A 19,037-nucleotide genomic window follows, 5' to 3' on the forward strand; every position below is an offset into this window, starting at 1 on the left:
ACAAGGAAGTGTGCTAACAGTTTAGAAAATATGGAGAACCTCAGGCAGTGCTTGAATCCAAACCCTTCTTTTATTTACAAATTTACATTTGACTCTACCCTAGCGTAGGTTTAATCATTATAAAGTATATTAAGAGAAGCTCATTCTCTGGCACAGGTGATCTGAGTTTTGATAGGACACAAGGGAGTATAGTGAAGACCTGTGCCTGCTTTGTTCCTGCAAGCCAGGTGAGCACACTAATGAGGGAAGGAGGCCACTGGCTTCTGTCTTCCATCTGCTTTCCCTCTACAAGAAACTTTAAAAAGTTCTTGGAATGCTTTTGTTCATTTTGTTTTATTCCAATGTGCCTCATCAGAAACAAATGTCAAAATGTAATTCACTTTTTTTGCCAAGTGGAATTCTTGTTTTCTACCCAGCTTTACATACAACTGCCATGGTTAAAAACAAAAAGAGTAAGAAATTCCATGTTTTGTGTGACAGAAAAATCTGCATTCACTTTAATGGGGTGAGGAATAAACCTCTAGAATAGGCAGACAGAAAGACACAGGCAGAAATAGCAGGCAACCTGCGTATGTTTGTCTTGTTTGAAAGTCATATTTCGCTTTCTGAGCCTGAGAATACAAATGTTTTAAGAGGGAAGTATTGTGAATAGACAGGAAAAGGAGAATAGACTCCACAAGTTCAGAGTACATCCCTTTGTAAAAAATGAATCAGTGAGATAAGGACTGTGGGAAGATACAGTGTGAAATTTACATGTTCATGTAAGAAACAATCATTACATTAGATAATCTAGTAAATAATCTCCTTGAGATACTTACTCGTTTGCATTTGTACAATTATTGCTTTTCGGACTCAATGGAATGAGAGGTGTTTCTTCACAGTTTTTATGAGAAAATAAGAAATAATTTATGGGGAAAGAAGAAAAGCATCATTAAAGTGTGCTTGAGCACTACTGCCTTCTTGTCCTTGTACCTCTACGCAGGTAGTACATCTAGAGCTAGTGTTGTAAGGTACGTTTTCCTTACTTTTTTTTTATGGGTTGCTACTTTATCTGTCTAGTTCAACATCTGTTGCAGATGGAATGCAGTTTAGATGCCTGCCTTTCCTGTTTTAGTGGGTGAGTGGAAAAACATTGAAAAATCTCTTGTTAATATTCATGCTCTTACATGCCTATGAGGTTTACGTATACCATTTTAGTTGTCAACATTAATTGCCTGATGGGAGAGCTGACAAAAAAAGAAGACAGCTTGCTGTGAGGAGTTTGCCTGTTTCCTAATATACTTTTTTTAAACATTATTTTCCACTGAATATATTTATCTTTAGAGGAATAGTAAGGAAATTACTAAAGACTAAAGAAGAGGTTCCAACGTTTTTCAAGTCACTGTGTCAGTCCTAAAATGGAAGTTTTTTGAAGTCCCCAGTATTATTGTGAAAATACCGAGGACAGAGCTATTACAAGAAACAAAAATACAATAATAGCTACAGTGCTTGAAGTAGAGAAAAGAGTAGAAGTGTGCCCTCCATAGAGAAAAGGTACCACAGTGTCTGGGACTCAACAGAAGCTTGGGATCTTGAAAGCTCTGCTTACATATACCTTTCGTCTTTGAGGAGCTTCATACATGATATGTAATACTTCTTAGATTAATTTTGCTCTATTTTGCAGTTTCTTTAGTGATTAAGCTTGTGACGAGTAGGTTGATTTGGGCAAGTATATATATAAATACATATATATATACACTATGAAAAACAAGTGTGTATATATATGTATAACAGGTTTTTTGGGCTGTAAGCAACTGCATAATATCAGGATAAATAAGGCCATCAAAAAGCTTGGAAGCTAAGAAAAAATGTTCATAGTGGCACGGCGTGAGGTAAACAACTAGTAAGTACATGTTAAAAGAGGTGTCTGGGGTTTTTTCCCGATGATGTAAGGACAGTCATTTTTTGACAAAAACCTTGAACCCACAAGAATATTTAGTGTAAAATGAAGTGTGAAATTCACATTCTAATATTTGTATTTATATTTCTCTGTTTATAGACTAGGGAAGGTTTTGAGGGTTTGTAACTTCATTTGTACCATACCGGCACATGAATATGAGTAACACTGGTGAAATATTTAAGCAGAAAAAACAAGATTTTATTTTATGTCATAAGGACTAGTGGTTCTGTGGTTGTGATGTCTGGTGTGCATCGTTTGTTTCTTCTTTGTAAAACAGAAGAGTAAGCAAAATTGCATGTGAATGAGTGTTTCTATGCATGTTTCAAGAATCTTGAAACATTGAGAATAAGAGACATTGTTAGTCGTGTATTGTTAAGATTAAATTCTTCAGCAATATCACACAGTGCAGCTCTAGTGTAGGAAGTGTAGGAAGAGAACTCAGAGTGCTGTGATTTCTGAACTAGACCTTGAACCTACAGAAACAATGGACGTTCAGAAGTTTGAGATCAGATCCCCAGTATCCATAGTCTTTGGGGTCTTCTCCTTGCGAGAAGCACTCTTCCAGTTCCCTCCAAAATCTCCTAGTCTGCTTGCTGCTTCTGTCACTGACTTCCTGCCACGTGCCAGTGCCAGTGGCTGACGATGCGGAGTTGTTCTCCAAGAAAGGGCAGTGTCTGCTTTTCTCCTGAGCCTTCATCTTAAGCTGAACAATAGAACAAAGAAGTTTCATCTTCATTGTCCATCCTCAAAACAGACACCAAGAGAGTATTTTAGTAAACTTTGAACAAACAATTCAAATAATTCTGCCATTGTTCACATGAGAATTTTCTGTTTCTAGGTATTCTGCTGAGATGCAAAAATATTTTTCTTTGGGCTGACATAAAAAAGGAATCATCCTACATTTTAAGGGTAGATCCTAATTTATAAGCACACTGCTTAATGCATCAGTGTTTATTTTGTCTTTAATCAAATTTCTCTTATCACTGACTCTTTTTTCTTTTCTTCTGTCTCCTATTCTGTCTTTTTGGATTTTGTTGTGGTTTCCTTAGCATTTGCTTTACCTTGCAGAGCGTATATTATTCCTCCTAAATCTCAAAAATGTAAAGCTCATTTTATTCACCAGTTTTGGCTGAAGTAGCTGCTTCTGAATCTCTTCTGGTCTCCTTGACAACATGACTCCCACTTCTTATTAACTTCTTTCTATTCTGCAGGAAAAATTCTAATAGAATTTTAAATCATGTATGATGAAGAGTAGTACAAGAGCTTTGTTAAACACTATGCAGTAAACAGTTTACAAGTGCACTAACTTTTATAGTCTTCATTTCTTCTGCCATAAACATTTAATGAAGAGAGCAGGAGAATTGCTTTAGAGCTGGGAATCTTTATGGGTCCAGGGATAGCAGATGGCACTCTAGTAGGGGTCTATGTTCTTAAGAGCCCATCAGACTCATGCAGTTATATACCTTAACATAGATAATAATTTTTTTATGTTCTTTTCTTGCTTAAGATTAATGATGTGTAATTGTTTGGGAGGAGTGACAACTTTCCACTTCTAATGCATTTTTTTTTTCATAAATTCTAGCGATCTAGGTTTATACTTCAGGTTAGAACATAATGGTACAGGATGATTGGTTGTGAAGTTACTTTATTTCTCTAATTTGTGTTTTCTAGATCAACCTAATGCCTCCAGCTCCAAATGACGACCTGGCTTCTCTGAGTGAGCTAACAGATAGCAGCCTGCTTTATGAGATTCAGAAGCGTTTCAATAATAATCAGATATATGTGAGTTGCTATTCAGCTATCAACAATAAACTTTCAAAAAGGAGCAAATGAGAGAATAGGAAAAATAGGAATACTATCATAAGTATCGTACAGTAATCTGTCCCAGACTCATGACTAATATTTAAATGGATCAGGACATATCTGTATTTAAGCCCTGCAATTTCTCAAGCTTATATAGGAAAAGCAGAAATAAAAAATGGAATAAAGCATTAGATAGGTTTGGATAAAATTTATGTGTGTTTATTTCACAGAGCAAGTGTATTGGTAAAGATTGATGATCACGTGTAATCTCTCAAACTACCAAAAGATCCTTCTGTCTTTAACGTTACATTAACTTAAACATAGCACATGATTACTGGAAATTTAAAATAAATTTACATTTGAAAAGCTTGTAATTCACATGGGAGATTTAATTGCTCGTCTTTTCCTATATTACAGAAATCATTCTCTATATTGTAATGTTAATCACCTAGATACCAAATGAAATAATTACAACAATGTTTTTGTAAAGCTGGTTTTCCTGGTTTTGCCATATTAAACTTGGGAGGCATACAGTTAGGTACAGATTACTTCTGGAGAAAAATCTGCACTTGAAAATTTTGTTATCCCTGTTCGTATCTTATTCATTACTTATTTCTAGCTTACTGAACAGCTGAGTGGCATGTTAATATGAAACATGCAAATTGTTTTGAAATGTGTAAGTTGATTGCACTGTTGAGACTGAAGGAGTATGGGGAATTGGCATGTTGCTATGAATACTTTTGAAATTTTGGGAACTTCAATTCTAGTTGTTATGGCATTCGATGATAATAAAAATTCTGATTTTTAGAATTTTTATTATGAGTATTTCTTTTGCTTTTTCTCGATTTCAAAGATGCCAAACACAGATAACTTTAACTGAATTCAGGAGAATCCACAGATACTCAGTATTTATAAAAAAGAAGTCATCTTTTATTTTAAAATACTGAAAATTTTTATTTAAGAGGATCTTGCACCCTGCTTTGGCATTCTTCTTAGCTTAATGGAAATTTATAGGCAGTGATCATTAATATTCTGCTCAACAGCAACCATTGTGCTTTAGTAGCATTCATCAATGCTGAAAATCCTTGCATTTTTGGGTGATTTGGTTCTCAGAGTTAGAAGGAAAAGTTCTTGGACTCCAATTCCAAACCAAAATCCTCCTTAGCAGTGAACACTGCCTGTTTCATGTTCCATTCTGCAGGAAAACCCAACAGCGAAGTAAGGGTGGGAGAGAGGGAGAGGGAATAAATTACTGCATTTCAGAAGAAAAAATAGTACATTTACTATGAAAGGCATTATTTTCCACCTCCCCAATTCAAAATACTTCATTTTGACAAAGGCAGCATAACTGTGACTGTTCACATGATGGTTTGTTCTCTGATGTCTTCAGAGACAGAGGTCTGGCATTTTTGCATTCCAAGAGCGTAATACAGCCGCAGTTACATGTGTGAAGTGAGAAGTATAGCAGCTAGGGTGACCTATAATCTTATACTCAAGTACAACTTTCACATACAAGTGTTTGAATATAAAATAATAAAATCTTGGCACGTTTGCAGTCAGTGGATGGTTTGCTATTTTTAATATCGCCAGGATTTTTTTTCTATATGCATGTACATATGTTCATATAGACATACACATGCATAAAAACTTACATATGCATCAGTTTCTCTGTCTTACTCCACAAGCAACATATTTTAATGTATCAATTCTGGGCAACCAATATAGCACTTCTAAATTATGTCATCTATCCCATAAAAAAAATTGCTTGAGGAACTTGTTTGTGTGGGTTTTTTTGTAGTTTGGCATGTCATGCTTTTGTAGTTTAACCAATGGTAAATGACAAATCAACTTTCAAATAATCTACTAATAATATATGCAGTGCAATTCTTCTATGCATACTTTTCCATTATGAAGAACTCAGTTTTATTACAAAAAGAATAATTAATGCTGCCTGAATTGTAAATTTAGATCTCAATTTAAAGTTATGAAGTTAAAAGCTCTGAATTCACAAGTTATGTTTAATATATTGATCACTAGATTTAAAAGGCTTTGACAAAAGTCCTTTCTGGAAGAAAATCATTAGCCTCCTTAAAGATTTAATTTATTACTTAATGAAGCAATTATATCTTCTTTTTTCAGACCTACATTGGTGATATACTGCTGCTTGTTAACCCATTTAAAGAACTCCCTATTTATTCTACCGTGGTAAGCATTCTGTCTTTACAATATGTGGGTCTTTTTCAGTGGATTCATATATTTCATTTGGCAGGCCAAACCCCTAGTATTAATTAACATATACGCCCATTTTTAATGTTGGGATCATCTTAGTCTTAATATTTTACCAGTTTTTTTTTTTAATTTCTTCCAAGGTACCACTATTTTTGCTGTGTCTTATTTGTAAAACAGCCATCTTGCTGATGTTTTGTATGAGCAGTAGCCCTTGAGGTCGTTTAAAAGTAGTTCCTGATGTATAACATGACTTTGGTGGCTTCTGACACTGACAATCTTGCAAAAATAAATGCGTATTTCATGCCGTGGTTGACTGAGTTCAAGCACCCCTCACCCAAAACACAATTATGGAGATAACATGGTGCAGAAAGGCTCAAAATGTCTGTCTGTGCTCCACGCCAGGCCCCTCAGTTCAGACGCCGCACAGGCGATGAGCGCGAGGTGCTCGGCAGAAGCGTGGCACTACGCTGGGGCAGTCATATGGAGGTGGCTTGTGTTGGGTGCAAGCAGTGTATGGGCAAAAGGACCTTGAGTCCATGTGTGCACTGTCTTCTACAGAAGGCCACTTAGGAAGGGCTTCAGATGTTTCTCTTGAATAGTAGTACCCTTATCTTTCTAATCTTTCACTTACGAGACAGACTAGTTATTTACAAGGGGCTTATCGTTTCCAGTACCTAGACATTGATACCAACTAACATTTAAGCGGACTTTGTAGATCACTGGGAGTAACCGAAATCCAAATGATATGATCTCTGCTTCATCCTCACTCAGCCATTTTAGAGACAGAGTATAACTGTTTATTTCTTCCCCCCCTCCCTGTTATTTTCTCACTGTTGCACTGAGATCACATTACTGCGCAGAGATCAGGCTCACTGTTGTGTTAGGGAGTGCTCAAATATGTTTATTTAGCTTACAAGAATTGTAAAATGTTCAAAATTTGTTAAGTGAACTAGTCTGGCTGTTTTCTGTGTCACATGGCTTTGTGTGTATGAGTAGTAAATTTGAGAGAAAGAAATACTGTGACATTCAGTGGCAGTATCAGCAGATTCCAAGTTGGGAGACTAAATTTAGTTTCAAGAAATGGAAATCATCCATCATCCCCAAGGTTTTAGGTGATGATATTTTTTTCCTGTCTCTGTGTATTTTACATTAGATACATGATCTTGTGCACCAAGAGAGAACTGTAAAGAAAAAGAATTTAGATGGTAGGCATACATATTAAAATGTTTCCTGAACATTTGCTGCATCTTCTCTTGACCTCTCTGTGATAGATCTATTTTAGCAGGTTTGGTGTGAGATACTTTTTGTCCTGTAATTGTTTGGGTCACCTTGAATGATCATTGCTTTTGCTCCATCATTACTAGCTGAGTGGCATTGTGCATTAGGCATATATTTCCCACATGATCAAAAGCCATGGTTGTAAAGTAGCTTTGTTTTCTCTGGTTTTGAAATGCTCAGATAAACTGCAGCAACTCAGCTGGTATTGTAATGAAGTCTGTAACTGTTAGATGCCCTGTGTATTAACATAATAAAATTGATGATGTCAGTTCCTCAGTAGACACTGACATGCTATATGATGTGGCTCATTAGTGTCAGCATTTTTATCTTAGGTATGTGGTTTGTTAGCTGTCAAAAAAAAAAGAATGCAAAGATACATTACGCGTGATACTATTTTTAAACCCAGGATGAAGCAATGAAAAGATTATCATGTACATTTTTCAAAAACAGCAGCACTTTAGGTTTTCTTCTTTTTTTTTAATCACTTTTCATAACTTCATGGCAATCTTTATTGTATTATCCTCCGCTGACCTCCCACATTTAGTTCTACTAAGAGTTCTACTAAGATAAATCTTTTTAGAAGTAATTATTCACTCTCAGAGGACATAAAGAATCATATACATTGATGAGCACTGATATATGTTCCTTCGTATGCAATTCAGTGCAGTTGCTAAATGGTAATATTAATGCATTTTTACGTGGAAATACACTGTATTACTATACTATACGCAGTAGTAGCACTATACTACTAGGAACAGACATGACCTGGAGCTATCATAGTAACTGTAGAAGCAGCTTGTGCTACGGTTATCCTACTTTGTTACATTTGTGAAGAATTTATTTGTGTTGGATTACTGCAAATATATATATTCTTGAAGTCCATTTGTTAGAAAAGTATCTAAACTTGCAAAACACTCGCAACATCATGCAATGAGAGTAAGCGCATGAAGGTTTATCATTCTGCTTTGTGACGTACTGAAATGAATTCTTGAGAATCTTCGTGGATTTAATTTTTTTTAGTCTGGTAGCTCAAAAGACCTGAATGAGAATAGGGCCATATCGTGAGGATTCATTCAACCACGGCGTCGTAGATGGTCCAAGATTCAGTAGTTTAATATCTAAATAAATAAGACAGGCATGGGACAGGAAGGGTGATAAGCACCTGATTAGTTTGGAGAAAGAAGCAAATACAAAATGGCACTGTGGTGGAAAGAGAAAATAGTTGGAGAAAACAGGACATGATGGAAAGGAAAGGATTTGGTTGTTTAAGTGATAGCATCCAGTATCGTTCTAGATGCTTCATAGTGTTCCAGTTGTCCCCCAGCTGCCACGAGTTTTTGTAGAGGCTGTGTTAATTTTCTAAACCCATGAGAAAGTCTGATAAAAGCTATATAAAAAGGTAGGTAAAGTTATATATTTAAGGATATTTGTAAAATGATATGGTGTTTCTGCTCACAATCTGATCTAAATCACATTATGTATTTTCTTTATTATATTTATTTATTCTGAAACAAAAGAGTTGTAGATGTTAGCAGAATATCTAATTATTCTAAAATCTATGTGGTATTAGCTGAAAGAACATCAGGATGTCCTCAGGAAAAAAAAAAAAGAGGTTTCAGTAGCAGGTAATTGGTTCTACTCATACTTAAGCTTTAAGGGTAGTGCATGTTGCCAGCTATGTGTAACACAGAAGTTATTCTATATTGCAGAGAGAGTATCTGTGGGAGACTGCTCTGTCATGTAATAAATGAATTCACTTATAACTTCAGGTCCTTGATTTCAATTTTAAGTTTTAATACAATAATCATATTTCATTTTATAAAATTTTTAATTCATAAATTCATTCAATAAGTATACACTTGAGGTATAAAAAAGTAACTTCCTAGGTTTTGTTTTATTTAATGACAAACCAGCCTTGTTGAGTCTTCTAGTTTTGTTTAATTTTGTATCTTAATTAGATCTTCTATGCTCACAGCTCTGTTTTCTTTAATTAAACTCTTCGTAGATACTGTAATGGTACCACATATATCCAGGCAGAGATTCTGTTCATAATGCTTAGAGAGCTTTACAAAAGACCCAGGATCGGGGGGCTGGGTGAAACATAATTAGTTTGAAGTGTATTGATCATGTTAATTTTCTGCAATTTTTCAGGTCACCCAGCTTTATTTAAGTAACTCTGGAAAATTGTGTTCCTCGCTTCCCCCACATATATTTTCCTGTGCTGAAAGAGCTTACCACATGATATTCCAGGAGCAGCGTCCCCAGTGCTTTATCCTCAGGTGAAAATTTATCTTTCTATTAACTAATTTGTAACTCCTGCCTTTCAGCTGTTTCCCGCAGGATTCAGCGGTTGAGATTTCCATTTTATTTTTTCCTCCAACTGATTTCTTTCTGTGTGCTGATCTCTGTATCATACATTAGAGCGAAATAGAACTGAAAAAGGTTTAATTACATCTCAAGTTCATAAATTCTCTTGGGGAATTGCCACTCCATCTAGCTGCATCTAATTAGGAAGAAAGAGTTAATGGTAAAGAATTCAAAACCACTCTGTGTGTGTTTGCTAATATTACGTGGATCAGTATGAGAAACAGAATCTAATTACAATAAAATTGGAAGTCCCCCCTCTGAGTTGGGCCCTCTGTATTGGAGCTTCCACTCTGCCTCACGTGTTTGTGTGGCCGTGAGCTTGTTATTTAGCGCTCCAACTTCAAAATGGACTTTAACCAGTTCCTGTATTCGCAGTGTTGTTGCAATGGTAAATACATTCAAGATTGTGAATAAATGTATTAGAAATCTCCAGTGAAACAGAGTTTCATACAAATATGTCAGTTTTATAATGGTGAAACTTTGAATTCACTTGGAACTTTTGCTCCCCAAATCTATTAATCCCTTTTCTTCCTTCACTCTAGCTGATAGCAATGAGTCTGGTGAATTTGATGTAGTTATTCAAATTTGTTGTTCAGTCTTGTCACTTTGACAATTGCTGTTGGCTGAAATAATGGCAAGGGTTTGCAGAACTTCATGGGAGATGAGGGAGAAGGGGGGAAAGGGGTTAATTTTGATTTGGCCAGGAATAAAGCCTGATCCACTTGGTAAATCTTGTAATTGCTCTTGAACTGTCTCTAATTATAAGGGAATTGAATACTATGAAATTGAGAGGATTATGATACTCAAAAGCAGTTAACAATGCTTTTGTAACAACAAGAGTTACAAGAGTTAAAATGAATACATAAATACAATCATATATATCCATTTTTACTGCATTCTGTTCATGTGGATACAGACTCCCATGCATATTAAGTTCTGTATATTAAGTTTTCAAATACATTTGAATATTGCAATTAATTTTTTTTTAAAGCATAGTTTGTAAGTGTCTAAAGTATAAATGTATAAATTAATTATGTGTGGAACTGACTGTTGATTGGTTGAAACAAATGGTAACCTTTTTATAACCTAATCAGAATGGAATAGTTACTTATCTTTCCAGTGGGTAGCGTCATTTAAGCAGAGGTGCAAGCAATATTCGGAAATCATTACTGTATCTTCATATGATCTTCTCATAAATATTAACTCTTTTTTAGGTATAATAATTTTGATAAAAATAAGAAATATCCTATGGCACTGTCTTCAGCATTTTCTTTAAAGCAGGAACTTGGGATGTTGCTAATTGATCATTATCTTTTTGAAGTTGCCTATAATTGTAGACAGAGAAGAAGCGGAATATAATACTTATTCACACTTCAAGAAGAAGGCTGACTGCCAAGTGAAGTATTGTGTAGTGGTACACAAAGAATACTGTTCTTAATAGTAAATGGCTTTGATATCAGGGAATAGTTGCTACTGATGATTTTATATCAGGATGTCAAGGCATGTGTTGAGGCCCACTGTCTTGATCTCTGGCCAGCCCACCATAGCTTGTTATAAATCAGTGACCTGATGGAGAATATGACAAGAGGGTGCTCTGTTGATGGCATCAGCACTTGGCAAGACATTTGCATATCACAACAAGGCAACCCATAGATATGCCACACGAAAGTATCCTTTATGTGGATAATTAATTAGATCTAAAGGTCACTTGTGAAAATGGAAGCTGAAAGGAAAGCATCTGGTAATTTGGAATAGGAGTTAAGTATAGATGCAACTTAACAGAAACAGCTAGAAATAGTTCTTTTTAAATACCTTTCTTCTGCTAGCACTAAATAAGAAAATAGAAGGGAATTGAGATCTTTTGTAAGTTCATAAAGAGGTATTAAAAATGGGATATTCTCATTATATTAGTCCATTGGTAGAATCTAAATAATGAATGGCTGGAAAGTAAAGGTGGTGTAGGAAATTTCCATCGGTTTTCTCATAATAATAATAATAATAATAATAATAATAATAATCTGAAAAATACCCTTGACATAAATCAAGTTATTGTCAACCCCTTTGCTGTCGCCTGATTGTGTGTGTGTGCATGAACTCGTGTGTGTGGTCAAAATGGATTTCTGCTTTCTTGCTATTTTAGCTGTAAAACAACATTAGCTATCATCAAGAGAAGGTTCTTCCACCACTGAGGGACGATTCATTGGTTACATCTATGCTAACAAACAGCATGTAGCAGGGCTTAGTTTCTGCCCATGAGGTCATGTGATACAGCATCCAGTCAGTTTTTCTTTGATTTTTCACTTGAAGAGGGTTTTATGGAGAAGTTTTCAAGATCTCCATTTCATTTCCTATCAGAACCAAATAACTCCAATTCTGCAGTTCTGAAATACTCCAAGCTTTTGTGGTTTATTTGTTTTTCTCCAACCTCTCTTATCAAGCATACTCTCATTCTGTACATGTTTGGCCTATGGTCTGTAATTTTAAAATGCCTTCAGTTATAAAGCTGAGTTGTGGATACAATTCCGTCCATGCCATGTATAGTGCAGTGAGTGTGCCTAGTAACAAATTTTAAAGTTAAAAAAGTATGCTTCCCTCTAATGTGCAATCACAGGCTGAATGAAGATAAGGGAGCTCAGAAAAGCTCTCCATAGCTAGAAAGGCCATTTCATGCGCATGGTCAGAAGCAAGGAGGCAGTGGATGAACAAGTGAAAAGAACTCATAGATCCATGAGACTATTACAGTGGAATAAGGTGGCTAGGAGTGCTTCTGCCCTTCTACCCCTGTCTGCTTGTTTCCTCATTTCCACACCATCCTTTGTGTCAACACAAACATTCAGGTGGTGGCATGGTTGGGCTAGATGACCTTTAAAGGTCCCTTCCAACCCAACACATTCTATGATTCTATGGTGACCTGGGGTGGAGAAATACTATCAGGGCAAAATTACACCTGGGAGGGTGGTGGTGATGTTGAGGAGCTATTTTAACCTGAATTCCTTCCAAAGCCAAACTCCCCTGGAAGTGAAATGAGTTGCCAGAGCTGGACTGGCAGGGCCCATTGATTTTTGTAGTGGTTTTGGTTTAGACTAAATAGTTCCTAGAATCCTTGTACCATGTTTGCTGCTGCTGCAATATTGGAATGGTTAGCCTGAGACTCTGTCCAATTCAGAGCTCCTACAATGAGGAGTATCAGCATGCCACATGGAAAAATAGCCACACCAAATCAGAAAGTTGCTAGTTTTGTTTGGTTTTATTAGTAGTAAATCCAGTGAAAGTAGCTTATCCCCGTGGGTATGCACTCATCCCAAGATGAAATTCCCTTGATATCTGCAAGATATGCCATTTTGCCATACGAGCACTCTTGGAATTGCATAGTGAGAGTACACTTTTGCCTTCTGTTGTTGTCATTAGCAAGTGAAACGTGATGCAATTATAGAATACAACTCTTAAATCTATATTTATTTTTAGATCTACTTTACTTATAATAATACTTATAGTATAAGTAATTTGTTAGTATAACTTATAAACATAGTTATGCTTTAATTATAAAGATTTTACCATGAGAACATGCTACTGTTTTGATGTGCATGTTGTGATATTATATGGAGCAGTGAGAATTAGTACCATGCCAGTATTTTACCTTTCATGTGCAGTTCTCAAAATATGTCTACCTTAACTGCCAGAGAACCAAGTGATGGCAGTATGTGTAACTCTCATCTGACTTTTTCCTGAAAAGTTTGAGTTTGTTTTTTAAAAAAAAATCCAGTAATTTCTTTATAGAAGTCTTTTATTTTATTTTCAGTACATCAAGGTACCCACAATCTTGTCAAAAGGACACGGAAAAATATCAGATAATGTACCCTTGTTCATGTTAATCCTATCATCTTCATCAAGCTTTGTAGCTTATTTTGTGGAGATAAAGTTTATTTTCTATTAGCAATGCTTTTCAGTTCATTTTTTTTCATGCCAAAGAGTAATTACAAAAAGATACTTCCCATGAGTTTAGTGGCCATTACTAATGATTCATGAATTACTCTTTTATTGGACACATACTGTTTCTAATGAATTCTGCATGCAATGTAACTCTTAATGATATTGTTTTTTTCAGTCTAGTCATTTTTGCCTCCCACGTTTTCTCAAGAGATGATAATGAAAAGAGATGAAGGCACCTGAGTTTTCTGAGTTGGAACTTAGCTGCCTAAGTCCAAAGCTGCAGTCTTGAAACCCTTGCTAAACTACCAGACTCGACTTTCTGACTGCAAAGTGCTACTTCAGTTTTCAGCCGGCTTGTGCATTCAGGAGAGGTTCACTGTTTCTGGCAGGGCAGTCTTACAGCGCTATTTATTTCATGCTTAAGACTGACTGGGATCCAGGAATTGTACATTTCTGTACCAAAGACCTTTACCACAAGCTTTCTCAAAGCATCGCTAATTCACACCACTGACATCAGAATCTTTTTACATTAGACATTCATCCATGAGCAGTTGTGCTTATTGTATACGATGCTGCTCATTGCTATTGTTCTTCTCTCTCTCTCTCATGTAACTTCCATCAGGTTTTTGTTTATTTGTTTTTACTGGTTTTCTTTCTTTAGCTGATTGTCTCCAGTGATATATTTAGAGTAGAAGCCCTTCAAGGCCAGACCATTTCTATATTGTGTCCTTAGCCAGAGATGGTTGGAATCTCCTGACTCCACGTAAGTGATTGTGATAACGTTAGCAATTAAATATATGGAAGTAGAGACTCCACCCTTTACTTTGGGAATAAAACCCAGAGATTTGGCAGTGAGTGCTCCCATGATCACAGGGAAACGGTTTGTAGCTGCAGATCTACTGTGTGTTCCCCCTGAGCACAAAATCCAAGCTAATAAAAATTCAGCACTTCTGTCATGACTGTTCTCAGAGTGCTAAGCTACCTGCTGTTTGCAGAAACAGCATGGGCTTGTGCCAGATGAAGAAAGATTCTCCCTTCTGTAGGTTTGCCTTTTCTGTTTTCTGTGCCTAAAGACACTGTAGGTATGGAAGTGCTTCCATCTTTCTGTAGCATACAGAACTTTGCATGTATGAGATCACCTTAAGACTGTTTAGTAGAAGGCAAGCTTTAAGACCTGGTGGAAGTCAAAGAAAAACTTCCAACAAGTGGTTAAAATATAAGAAAAAAAATCAAAATTAAAATCAACAATATGGTCTATCAAATGTGAAATATTCTTCCCTAGCAGTAAATTTCTGTTGTAAGGTGTTGTTCACTTGGGCAACAGATTTAACAAATCTTGAATTTTCCTACTGGGGCTGCATTGGAGAGTTGCCCAAAAAGCTGAGGACACCAGTTCACAAACAGCAAATATCCACCTCCAAGGTGTTTCCTTACAGATCTGGAAGAATACTTCTGTCCCAGTATATATCCTGAAGTTAACTTAGGACCAGACCAGTCCTTTGCAGGGAAAATGAAGTGTTAAAAGTATCTTTTTCAAGTTTATTCTTTAATCTAAGGAAATTTGTTGTTTTGCAACTTCAATTAGAAGGTATAGAGTGTTAAGGAATTTACTGCTCAGTTTAGCGGTAGAATTTCTCTGTCTCCTGTTAACGTGATTCAGTGAAAATGGGAATCTAGCATTGCCAAACTTGCTTCACGGTACATGAGTTTGATTTTTGTCTCTTACTGGTTGCACGTCTCTGACACATCAGCTCTCTGCTTTGTCTGCTTCATTTGCTTCATGCAGGTTAACTGGCTCTCCCCAAGCAGCAAAGCAGATGATGTAAAAAAATAACCCTTTTTTAGTCTTGTAAAATGAATTATCTATTACATAAAATATTATACATAAATATCAATGTCAAAATATTCTGATAACTGTACAACTGCAAATAGATCGTCCACTTTGCAGAGGCTGCATATGCTGGATGAGTGTACAGAGATAGAACAAGCAGCGCAACACTGAAGCATCTTCAGCAATGACAAAGGAGCAGACAGTGCCCTATAATGTGTTAGGTTGACTACTGAAAGCTCCACTTATGCTTCTGTCATTGCCACATTCTTTATAAATAGCATGTAATTAAGAATATTTCTTGTAAAAGTACTTATTAACCCCTCATTTATATATTAAACAAGTTTATCATTTTCTGGTTTGACCTCTGCAATACATTAAAAACCTTACACTTACAGAACACAGATTTAACACAGATTTGAGATAGGGTTCTTAGTATAACATTATAAGATACTGCTAGTGGAAGGGAACTCTCTCTGCAAACCCACTGGCAACCCTTCTGTGTCAAAACTTTGTGTTTTCGTGGTAAAACCACATATGTCATCATGTTCTAAAGAAATTTTAGAATTGCACTTTAGACTCTTACAATTCCAGCAGCTTTAAAGCACTTTATTTTTCAGAACATTCATAATGTACCATTTAAACTGTGTGAAGCTGTGTTTTCCTCTTCAAATTTAATAAAAAACTTACTACTATTTCACTTCAATGTTGCTTGTTTCCATTTTCTTTGTGATTTTGGTCTTTTTCTGCTGCTATCTATTCCCCTAAACATTATGTTAAGTCTTTGCTACAGAACTGGTTAGAAAAAAAAAAATCTAGTTAAAGCTTTCAGGATGATCCGGATCAGCCTTTCCACCTTCTCTATCTTTTTACACTTTCCTTACTTTCTTGTCTTCTGAAGCTTTGCTCTTAATTTCCTCCATGGGGTTACCGTGTTACAAGATTTCTTTTTTCTTTTTTAATTTTTTTTTCCAGTCCCTTCACATCCCATCAAGTATTCACTCACTGAAATTGAGTGGTTTACAACAGGAAGCATTTGGCCAAATTATTGAAGAGTTATTCCCAATTACTTTTAGTACTGTCATTCATGCATGCATAACACCAAGAGCTGGCTTTGTATACAATTTGTATGAAAGCTACAGAAGAAAATAACATCATGTTATGCTCTTAAATAACAAATAACTGGACTTTTCGTAATTAGCTTCCTTCTGACTGCACTTTGCTCCTGCTGTTCAGGATATGAAAATGCATTATGCACTGAAAAGATAAGTGAGGAGCTGTCGAGGAAGTCTAAGTGTAGTTTATAGGCTTGTTAAAAGCTAAGGATCCTTAGTCAATCAAGCCAATGGTTTATGGGATGCTGGCGGCTAATTTGGTGAATCAAAAAACATAATGAATATATAAAATGGAATGTTATCATTTTGTATATGTTAGCAGCCAGGAATGGTTTTGTTGTGATATAAGTCACACTTTTAAGCCAAATAATTTGGAATGAAGAGAAATCCTTGTCTTTTGAAGGGGAATGCCTTGAAAGCTTTTGATTTCCTCCGTTCAGCGTCACCACAGGCATTCTGTTTGAGTTAATAATCTTTAATTTTTACATTATAATTCGATGTATTATAAGTGCAATAGAGTCATAGATTTGGACATCCTATTTATAATTAAAAAAATGTTTATAAATACTTTCCAGTTTCGTTTACTTTAGAAATATAATTTCCAACTAACATGCAGGGTTGTTCAGTTACAAATATCACTAGTGATGGTACAAACCACATTATTTTATATATTATCAGTCTTGCTTGCACATATTTATTTCAAATCTAGAAACCTCAGTCATGTAGCAAGACCCAGTGTCTCGCTTACGTACTCTGCAAACTGAGAAGAAAGAAATTATTTTGATCCCCCAAATGTTTGCGAGTTTACTCTCTCTTTTCTAGATATATCTTACTATCAGAGTGGGAATTTGGAGTAGTAATGCTATGTTTAGGGTGGTACAATAAGAGATTGGTTTCAAAAGTTCATACAAAACAGCACACACAAGTATGCTGATCTAAATCTTCCTTTAAAGCTGGTGGAAATCTTATATGGACAAATTCTCTCAGAAGTTTTCCAGCATTTTTGATTATAATTCAAGTACTGCAGGTGTAGGTTTTTTGTTTGTTTTGTTAGGTATTCCTGCACTTCTGAGTGTGGTACCTTTGGTCAGAATTGAAAATGAAATGCAGAAAATAAAATCCTGTCGCTTATATGATCTGACATGACAGGTACATTCATCCTTACATGTTTTATATTTTGCCATATTTTTCCCCAAACAGATGATTTATAGGATTTATTTACACTGGAATTGACACTTGCAAAACAATAATGATCTAGTTACCTGGATTCATAAAGATATAGACAAACCTGGCTAATATGCAAAATTGAGGGTAAGCAAGATCTACTTCTCAGTACTTGCAGGAATTAATTCTTAACATTTTGCCTGGGGTTTGCTGTTTTCTGACTATTTTAGGTGGGTTTCCTTGGTTAACTACTTCTACGTGATAGTTCTGTCTGTCCGCCTCTAAGTCCTCCTCCACCCAAAAACTTTTGAACCTATTGGCCACTAACAGCCATGGAGGTCTCAGAGCCAGAGTGTTCACACAGGCTTTGTGGGTTTTGGGGGCCATCGCAAAGGTAGTTGTATCTCCAACCACATTTTCCCTATTCTGAAAGGAAACAGCCAGGCAGTTCCTGTGGATTGTCCAGCAAGCACATGCCTAGCACTGAGCTTGCCAGTGTGAGTGATGCCAGTGGCCCAGCTAGACTGGCACAAGGTAGCGGAAGAGCTGGATCCAAGTGCAGCGGATTTGCAGGGCGTAGCTGCTTTAGTTCTCCTGTTTATAGAACATCTTGTGTTCTTTGCTTCACTTGTCTTTGTATTTTCACACTTTGAATTGGACTTTTTCCTAGCAATTTTAGTTTTGAATGTTTTAGTTCAAAACAGAGTTTATTTTTTTCTTATTATTCCTATTATTTTAAGACAGGGAGTCTAGAATTGTAGTTAACGTTTTATTAACAAAATATTAGTAAAAAAATAGTAGGAACCAAGCCCTCCATCAGGTAGTTATATAAGAAACCCAACGGAGGAATAAAATGAGAAAGTTTAGTGGAACTTGCTCAAAGCCCATTGTGAGCATAGGGTTTCAAATTCTCTGTCCATTGTCCTTTCCCTTGGAGTACACTGTCTCTGCTGATTTCCTAATTTAACCTACTTTATCTGTGAAATAAGCCATCTTTGCTTTGCTTGTTTAATAATGCCTTCTATGGACATTTTACCTTGGACGAATGCTTTTCTCTGCAGCGCTAACTTATTCTCCACCTCGATAAGGCAGTCCAACCAAAAGTTGTAAGAAACCAACATTCATATTGTAAATTACATTTTGAAAAATACAGTGACGAAACAATTATTTAAAACAGAGAAGTGGAATTGTTCTCTGAGCAGAATTAAACTCTTAAAGCAAAGATTGTGGACAACAGGGACATCACAAAAAATTTTACTCCACCTCAAAGGAAATATAATAAACAAGATCTGGTTCAAGGTGCCAAATTACTTTTTCATTGTTAAATTATTTATTGCTCCAAATGTTCCGAACAATGATATCAACAGTTAAAACTTTACTGAAC

General features: G+C 35.9%; 1 protein-coding gene across 5 annotated transcripts in view; it reads left to right on the top strand.

The window, feature by feature from the left end:
- MYO16 (myosin XVI) overlaps window positions 1-19,037 on the top strand; it is a 406,659-nt gene that overhangs the window by 207,091 nt on the left and 180,531 nt on the right. For all 5 annotated transcript variants that reach the window (XM_063337500.1, XM_063337484.1, XM_063337493.1 and 2 more), the window contains exons 11-13: window positions 3,611-3,721; window positions 5,882-5,947; window positions 9,401-9,528. In XM_063337500.1, coding sequence (XP_063193570.1) covers window positions 3,611-3,721; window positions 5,882-5,947; window positions 9,401-9,528 — 305 coding nt within the window. The remainder of the gene's footprint in view (window positions 1-3,610; window positions 3,722-5,881; window positions 5,948-9,400; window positions 9,529-19,037) is intronic.

This window comes from Chroicocephalus ridibundus, chromosome 1, assembly GCF_963924245.1.
Source record: "Chroicocephalus ridibundus chromosome 1, bChrRid1.1, whole genome shotgun sequence".
NCBI lineage: Eukaryota > Metazoa > Chordata > Aves > Charadriiformes > Laridae > Chroicocephalus > Chroicocephalus ridibundus.